The 9,215-nt window shown below is 49.9% G+C and overlaps 1 protein-coding gene across 9 annotated transcripts in view; it reads left to right on the top strand.

Annotated features, from left to right (window-relative positions):
* Positions 1-9,215, top strand: part of ptprfa (protein tyrosine phosphatase receptor type Fa) — a 210,905-nt gene that overhangs the window by 162,166 nt on the left and 39,524 nt on the right. For all 9 annotated transcript variants that reach the window (XM_062556610.1, XM_062556618.1, XM_062556617.1 and 6 more), the window contains 3 exons: positions 95-345; positions 2,624-2,702; positions 4,761-4,982. In XM_062556610.1, coding sequence (XP_062412594.1) covers positions 95-345; positions 2,624-2,702; positions 4,761-4,982 — 552 coding nt within the window. The remainder of the gene's footprint in view (positions 1-94; positions 346-2,623; positions 2,703-4,760; positions 4,983-9,215) is intronic.

Below are 9,215 nucleotides of genomic sequence, written 5' to 3'. Positions count from 1 at the left end.
CTGAGAACAGATGTTGTTCAGTCAGGAATGCTAAGGCTGAATGCTAACTCATGCTAATCGCTGACGCTAACCTTGGCCTGGTCTCTGTGGTCAGATCCTGTACAACCAGCAGAGCGTGGAGGTGCAGGGCCACCAGCGGCGGAAGCTGATCACGCGGCTGCAGCCGGACACCGACTACTCGTTCGTGCTGATGAGCCGGGGCAGCAGTGCCGGGGGGCTGCAGCAGCAGGTGTCCATCCGGACCGCGCCGGACCTGCTCAAGACCAAGCCGGCGCTCAGTGGGGACCTAGAGGAGGGCGGCAAGCTCATAGTCACACTGCCAAAAGTCCAGAGCACCACTGTCAAGTGAGTACAACTAGACACCGCTTCAGAACTCACATCAGCCAAGCTATATTTGTTGCTCCCAATGATGAACATTGGCGGTGAGTTTAAAATCTTTGAACACACACACACACACACACAAACTGTACATACACACATACACACAAGTAAACACACACACACACACACACACACACACATTGCATACACACATACACACACACACACACACACACACACACACATACACATACACACATCAGACTCACACACACAATTACTAGGTGTGTCCCTTATTAGCTGTTAATGTGAGTAGCCTATATAGGGCAGACAGTCATTTCATCCTCCTCGTCAGCATCAAGAGCCCCGACCCCCCCCCCTCCGCCCCACCCTCCATTAGTAATCACTCAGCAGCACGTTCCCTTTCCCACTCCCTCATTGAGTCCCTCATTGCCACCTTGCAACTTCATTTCAACTCAATTAGTTCCACCATTAGAAGTCCTTTAGGACAGCACTTAGTGTGAGGACCAATGGCTTCATCATTTTATCGCACCTATCACTGCCACTTGAAGTCTCGTGGAGCTGAGTGAGGTGCGTCGTCTCAACCTAGAGAGCAGGGCAAGCGGGAAAAGCCTGAAGTCCGAGGGTCAACGTAGTGGACAAGCAGAGGGATGGAAGTACACAAGGACAGAGGATCTGTCTGCCAGCTCCATTCTGTATTGATGGCCAGGGATTTGGGGATGTTGGCTCAGAGAGGGCGAGACGGCGCATCTCCGACGTCACTGACCAGAGCTGGTCCGCTCGCGATCGATCAGCGCCGGCGAGGTTTTCAAACATTTTAGGACAGAACAAGAGACCGGAGGCTCTGAACGGAATGGAGGAAAAAGCTGTGTTTGAGTTGTCAAGGGGCGAAGAGGGGGGATTTCAAGAATGACGTGTGGGGCAATTACACAGAGTGGCAGACAGCACGCACGCACTCCGCCACACACAGACACACACAGACACACACACACACACACACACATACACATACACGGACACGTACGGCCAAGGCAAGGCTGCCAGTCGAACGGAAAGAACAACATGGCTTCCATTGCTAATGCGAAATCAATAGCCCAAGCCTCCATGCGTCAAAGAACGGCCCCGTCAGGAGTGCTACAGCAGGTTTGCTTTATTTGTCCTCGATGTCGCCACTCATAACTGCCTTGTTATTTTCCCATCGTACCCGCTTCAGAGGCCATTTGAGATCACAGGGAGAGGGAGAGGGGAAGAGAGGGAGAAAAGGAGGAAAAGATAGAGAGAAAGTGATGAGAGAACGAGAGAGCGCATTGCCTGGAGGTTCACTCAACGCTTTCTCCCATCCAAGCGGAGAGCCGGCCCCTGCGCACACTTTCATTCAGCGCCGTAGCAGGTTTTTATGCGCCGGCCCGAACATTACAGCAATTTACTGAAGAGGTGTCGTGAAAGGGAAAAATACATGGAGAGACATAAAAGCACAAATCATGTTTTAAGAGTCTAATCTGGAGGCTGCAAGTCTAAATGAGGCCCTTATTTCAGATTGGATGTGCTGACGCTCACTAGGGCTTTAATTGTGTTTCAAGTGTTTATTTCTGCCGGAGCCACTAGCACCGTTACTGTGGAAGAGGACGTAACTAAAAAGCAGAGGAAAAGTTAATGCTCCTCAACGCACTGTAAATAATAGCAGTAATTCGGCAGGAAGTTTGCAGTAATGAGAATCAGGCAGGTTTTGTTTGATGAAGTGAAGGAGGTTGCTCTTCTCTTTTTATGACTATTGAGTTGCCGTGGACATTGTTGCTTGTTGCGAGCGTGGTGTCGTGAAAGGAAGAAGCTTCTGTAGCATGCTGGAAAGCTTGGCCCTTTATAACAGAGGCTGAGACTACCTAGCGTGAAGTGTCTTTATAGATTTAGAATACAACCACACACACTCACTCAAACACTCACACTCACTCGCTCCCACTAAGAAGACATTCACTCATGCACACACACACACACAGGTACACACACATACTGTACACACATACACACACAGTTTGGCATATGCCTGATTTCTGGCATTGACGTACTGTAATCCGTAAACCCAAATAGAGCTGTTACTCTGTAGTGGATCCAGCGCTGGTGTGGCCCTGGTCTGGCCAGGATCTGGCCCTGATGTGGCCCTTCCGCTGGGTGTATAAGTTGTACCTCAGTGCTAGTGCTCACAGAGAAGCAGGGCACGGGGCTTCTAATGTATGCAAGCGTCTCAATTGCAGTGCTCCTCTGACTATTTTTCTTCCCGTTATAGGTGGTACTACATTGTGGTTGTTCCTGACACCACCAATACACGGAGATGGGAGAATCCGGACGACTTGGACCTGGATGAGGTGGGTTATTTTTGTGTGTGTGTGTGTGTGTGTGTGTGTGAGAGAGAGAGAGAGGGAGAGACAGAGACAGAGACAGAATATGTGCACGTGTGTGTTTCGACGCAAATCTGTGTGGCTCAGCTTCATGGAATGTACAGTACAGTAGCCATAAGCTCTGATGCTTCATCACGTGTAGAGAGCTTGTGGAAAGAGCGAAAGAAGCTCAACAGCTCCCCCTGTGGACGCAGCTGAGAACTGCGCCTCATCTTTGCTCTGAGAGTCGCATGAAGCGGCTTTCACCGGGAGCACATCAAGACACATCAAAGATCCATCTGTTGTCACAGTTCCAAAAGCATCAGAAAATAAAAGGACGCTCGGGCGTGCGATACTGATGAGTATTTTGACACACTTTATTGAAAACGTTCCTTTGTGTGTGAGGTTGGGGGTGGGATGGGCGGTGGCGTTGATGGAAGGGAAGGCGATGCCTCTGTGTCAGCACTGTGGTACTAGAACAGAAAATCTCCCCCGTCATTCAATCCTGATGGAGAGCAACTTGACACACTTTGAGACCCCCACTCCCTCCCTTCGCCTCCTTCAGAAAAAAAGGGCTGCTTTTAGCATTTTCTTTTTCCTTTGTGTTATTAATAAAGACCTTTTGGGCTTGAACGCAGCTCCTTTTTGCTTTCTCCTGAGTTTGCTTTCTTTCAGCGTACCGTCGTCTGCGGAAAGAGAAAAAAAAACGCGGAAAAGACGAAGCGAAGAGTACAACTTTAAAGTGCAGCCTATTGAATATCAAAAAAGCATCACGCTCGTAAAATAAATATGCCCAGATCCCTGGCGCCTTTCAGACAGTTTGAGCTGTTTTCTTTCCCTTAAGCGCTCTCTATTTCCATCTTTTTCTCCCTTTCAATCGCTCTCTCTCTCTCTCTCTCTCTCTCTCTCTCTCTCTCTCTCTCCCCCTGCTGCTCAGTACTGTCTCTACTGTAGTAACAGTACAAATCATCCCCATCTCCTCTGTTTTGCGGTGATACAAATTGAGGCTCTCTCCCCAAGTAGGGATTTGACTGTGCAGTGCAGTGCGAGCGACGTGAGATGAGAGTTGGTTTAGGACGCCGGGGGCCTGAAGGATGGCACCAGCATGTGTCTGATTCAACACTGCAGCGTCTCTCTTTCTTTCTTTCTTTTCTTTCTTTCCCTCGCCTTTCTTTCTCTCTGTCACTTTTTTCTCTTGCTTGCTTTCTTTCCTGTCCTCTGTTTCTCTCTTTTTCTCTATCTCTCCTTTTTTCTCTCTCCTCTCTCAATGATTCATTCTTATTCTCTCTCTCTCTCTCTCTCTCTCTCAATTTTGCCCATTTCTCTCTGACTTTCTCTCTTCCCTACTACATCACTCCTTTCCATCTTTTTAGACTGTCTGCCTTTCTCTCCCTCTCTCTTTTTCTCTCTATCTTCCACGGGTTTAGAGGAGTTTGCTTGTCGTGTGTAGAGGTGCAGGTGTTCACATAAGGAGGAAAAAAATGGTAAGGAGATGGAGGGGGGGGTGTAGGGAGGCAGAGATTCAGTGAAAAAGAAAGGGGGAGGGAACGAAGGAAAAGAGAGGGGGAGGGAGGTATCCTGCACTCGGAGGAGACAGCTGTGGAGAGGATGACTCAACCATGGATGGTCCAGACACTCTGAACATTAATGAAGTCTCTCACTCCCACAGACACCTGAGGCTCTCTAATAAAACCTGAACTTGTGACCCCCAAAGGTCACGGCGGGGTCACCGACTTGCAGTGCTACTTCATAATGTGTTCAGTTGTTGCTCCTCCTGAAGAGGAAGAATGCAGGGGAAATGTGATGAATGCCAAACATGTTATGGGCTTTGTGGTCAGACCACAGTGGAGTGAAGTGTGTGTTTATGGTCGTCTTGGGCTCTGGAGTGGAGGGAACAGCCACATCCTTGACATTTTGACAGCAAGCCTCAGTTTGAATCATAATGTGTTTACTGTGTTTTAACACAAACTCAGGTGAACTGCTAATCCTAGACTGCTGTGTTTAAAAAAAAAATAATTATGCTGTGTGTGTGTGTGTGTGTGACAGCTCCTGGCGGCTAGCAGCACAGACGGCAACAGCGCGTGGAGGAAGAGGCGGCGGCGGAGCAGCCCAGACTTCCTGCGGCCGTACATCGCAGCCAAGCTGGAGAGCCTCCCCGACACCTTCACCCTGGGGGACGAGAAGAGGTACAACGGCTTCCTCAACAAGCCCCTGCCCGGCCAGCAGCAGTACCGTTGCTTCGTGCTGGCAGCGTTCGGGGAAGGCCAGGTAAGTGCTCCCTGCACACACTCGACACATGGTTATTTATCAGCCACAGAGAGAGAGTGAGAGAGAGAGAGAGAGAGAGAGAGAGAGAGAGAGAGAGAGAGAGAGAGAGAGAGAGAGGTGTCTGAGGTTGTGGGGAATTGGCACTCACAAGAGTGTATGTCACTCAAAGGCGGCATCCTGTCAAAAACCCCTTTTCAGACTGCTTATGTTATGTGAGATAGACCGTGTGTGTGTGTGTGTGTGTGTTTGTGTGTGTCTGTGTGTGTTGGTGAGCATGTATGTGGGTGCATATGTGTGATTATGTACGCAAGAGTGTGTGTGTGTGTTTGTGTCTGCGTGTGTGTGTGTTTACATTATGTCCACGTGTCGTGTGAGTCACCCAGTCTGAAGGCGGCTCCTATTGTGGATGCAGTGTCTCCAGTGGGGAGAGGAAGCTGTGCTGTCAGGCTTATCCCTGTCCTCCACGCAGGCAGTAGGGTCAACCATGTCATACACACACACACACACACACACACACACACACAAAAAGCCCTTCGGATAGACAGTCCTCCGACAAGGCATTGTGAAGCTGGCCACCATAATACACACCACAAAACAAACACACACACACACACACACACACACACACACACACACACACACACATACACACTCTCACACACACACACACACAAAGAAAGAAGCTATGCTTGCATGCACTCATACAAGGCTATACACATGCATTCATGACTGCAAGCATACACACATGTCCCCTGGTACCATGACAGCAACCAGAAGGTCCCTCTTTTTTTGGAACTGTCTTCATCTTAGGGCGAATGGAAACGGCACCACACACACACATACACACACACACACACACACACACACACACACACACACACAAAGTTCAGCTGTGCTTAAAAAACTTTCTCCGGTCCAGCCAGCCAGTCACGTCAGGGGAAAGTGTGTGGCTGCAGCTGGAACACTCGACTGTGTGATATTTCCCTGCTGGAGCTGCGAGGATGCTGGGGTTGGGTGGGGTGAGGGGGTGCTGGTGGTGGTGCGGTGTGGAGGGTAGTTGGCTACAGAGGAAAAAGGGCATAGCAGCTTTATGTGGCTCCCAGGACTGGTAAACAAGCCGGGGAGTGTGAAATTGGATAAAAGAAACAGGCTATATAAACAGAGTGATCATTCAGAGAGGAGAGGAGCAGGCCAGGGCGGGGGGAGGGGAGGGGAGGGTAGAGAGAGAGGGAAACAGATGCTGAAAGGAAAGGGAGCGAAGACTGAGTAAGAGACAGTGAGATGGGCAGAAAACGAGAAACGGGAATGGGGAGGGAAAGAGAGACAGGAGGAGAGAGATTGACAGAGAGGGAGGAGTGAGACAGAGAGAGAAGAAAAGAGAAGAAAGAGGGAGGAAGAGAGAGAGAGAGAGAGAGAGGCAGAGTGGGAGGGTGAGCTAAATAGCTCAGATGAGAGGAGACAGGGAGAGAATGATACAGAGAGAGGAAGAGAACATTTGGGGCAGCTTAAAGAGAAAGGGTGGAATGAGGCGAATGGGGAGCGACGAAAAAGAGGAGGTAGGAGAGATGGAACGGGCAAACGAACGAACAAGCAAATGAAGGACAGAGAGGGAGAGGAGAGGGGTGGGGTAGAGAGGGGCAAGAAGAGACATGGAGGAAAGGCAGGGGTAGTGTAAGGGGTAGAGAGGAGAGGAGGAGGGAGGGAGCCGTGTGGAGAAGAAGGGTGGTGTAAGGGGTGGAGAGGAGAGAGAGCGGTGTGGAGTAGGAGGGTGGTGTAAGGACTACAGAGGAGAGGATGAGGGAGGGAGCAGTGTGGAGTAGCAGGGTGGTGTAAGGGTTGGAGAGGAGAGGAGGGTGTTTAGGCAGTGTGGAGCAGTAGAGTGGTGTAAGGGTGGAGAGGAGAGGAGGGGGGTTTAGGCAGTGTGGAGCAGTAGGGTGGTGTAAGGGTGGAGAGGAGAGGAGGGGGGTTTAGGCAGTGTGGAGCAGTAGGGTGGTGTAAGGGTGGAGAGGAGAGGAGGGGGGTTTAGGCAGTGTGGAGCAGTAGGGTGGTGTAAGGGTGGAGAGGAGAGGAGGGGGGTTTAGGCAGTGTGGAGCAGTAGGGTGGTGTAAGGGTGGAGAGGAGAGGAGGGGGGTTTAGGCAGGCCTCTGGCGCTGGTCCTGTTTGCCACTGATAGAGCGAGAGAGGGGACTGGTGGGAGTTGGGCAGGCCCCCCCGCGTCCACGCCACTAACAGAGCTGTCAGTGTCTATAAGTCAGACGGGGTCTCTTATCACACACACACACGCACACACACACACACACACACACACACACACACACACACACACACACACACACACACACACAGACTCGCGAGAGTTTCACTGCTGCACATTTTACAGCGTGAGTGAAACTGCAGTGTTGTGCGAGGTGTAAGCATGGCGGATGCGAGACAGAGACTGGGGGACTGCGAACTGTGTCTTCAGAACCCTGCTGTCCTCACACACACACACACACACACACACACACACACACACACATACACACACAGCACATGTTTATTTCATTGCTCATTGTTTCAGTTCCTGTCTGGTCTCTTTCTCGTTGTTTTTTATCTCCTTCACTTTTATATGCAACTCTCCTACTTGTGTATTGCATCTCTTTGTATCAGTCTCACTGTAGCCCACTCTCCTCCTTCATCCTTTCTGTTCCAGTGCTTCTCCTCCCTCTCCCAGGCTCTCTCTGCCTCCCTCTCTCTCTCTCTCTTTCTCCCTCTAGTGTGTTTTTTCATCTCTCCATTTCTTTATATCTGTAACAGTTTCCCTCTCTGTCTTTATCTCTTTTGTCCTTCCTCTTTTCCAAATTTCCTAATCTGTTCTATTCTCTTTTCACAGTCTCTTCTGCCTCTCTCTCTCTCTCTCTCTCTCTCACTCACACTCACACACATACACTTGCGTACACACACCTATAGACGCGTACACACTCACACTCATCTTTTTCCAACACTCTTTCTCCCACAGACAGACACACACTCATAGACAGACACACACACACACACACACACACACACTCACTGAGGGCACACGCAGACTTGGCTGTAAACAGCATTTGTAAATCATCAGGCGGAGGTTTGGAGAAGGGGCATTATTCACTCTGTGGGACTCGGCGGCATCAGATAGTGCCACTCAAATGGATCACTCGCGAAAAACTTCTCCGTCTCCCCTTGGAGAATAGCTAAGTGTGTTGTTGTCTTCTCAACCCCCAGCCCTTGTTCTCTCTCTCTCTGTGTCTCTCCCACCCGTTCGCCCGCTTCTCATCATGCTCTCTAGTGCTACGACTTCAGTGTTACAGGCTCCTGCCATGTCTCAAAGAAAGTTTCACTTCACGTCACCCCTGCCATACTTCCACCAAAGTGTAAACCAGTGGAAGAGAGAAATAGAGAGAGAAAAGAGGAGAGAGAGAGAGAGAGAGAGAGACGATGAGGGAAAGAGAGGGTCACGCTCTCTGTGTAACCGTCCCAAGCTAAGCCGTTAGCGCTGCATTGTGATCTGCCACTAGCTAAGCGGTTAGCATCACATTTAGCTGAGCGCTCATGGTGAGGTGAGTGCTTAGCTTAGCATTTAGCAATGATAGACTCGATAGGCAGCTTCTCCTTGATGATGCTAGCAGATCCTGTCACGCACACACAAGTGAAAGTGATGACGGGCACAGTCACTTCAAGTGAATTACGTCCAGCAAATTGTTCCATTTAACTCTATTATGTGACACACAGGCCCTGCTGTGCAGACGTCCTCTAAGCAAACAACTCCATCACTATGATAACGAGGAACCTTTTCCTTGTGTGTGTGTGTGTGTGTGTGTGTGTGTGTGTGTGTGCGTGCATATCCCCATGATTGTGTATGCACAATACAGTTCCTTTTCGGAGAGGTTTGCAAATGTGTGTTTTTGTGTGGGTTAATTGGTTTTGGTAATTGATTATAAAATGGTGCTGACACTGACCGAAGGAGCTGACCACTCCTGAAGCCTGTTGGGTTCTACTTTAATAGTGTGTGTAGGTGTGTGGATTTGAGGGAGAGATCGAAGAGTGCTTGTGTACATTTGTAACGTTAATGGAGTACGATTATGAGTGTGAGAGTGTAGACAGGCCAGTAAGCTGAGTAGTTGGTGTGTGTGTGTGTGTGTGTGTGTGTGTGTGTGTGTGTGTGTGTGTGTGTGCACGCCGCTCCTCAGACCCTCAGAAGTGGGCACTAAGCGT

This window comes from Sardina pilchardus, chromosome 15 (assembly GCF_963854185.1).
Source record: "Sardina pilchardus chromosome 15, fSarPil1.1, whole genome shotgun sequence".
NCBI lineage: Eukaryota > Metazoa > Chordata > Actinopteri > Clupeiformes > Clupeidae > Sardina > Sardina pilchardus.
The sequence above is the reverse complement of the archived record's forward strand: the minus strand, read 5'-3'. Positions and strand labels throughout refer to the sequence as shown.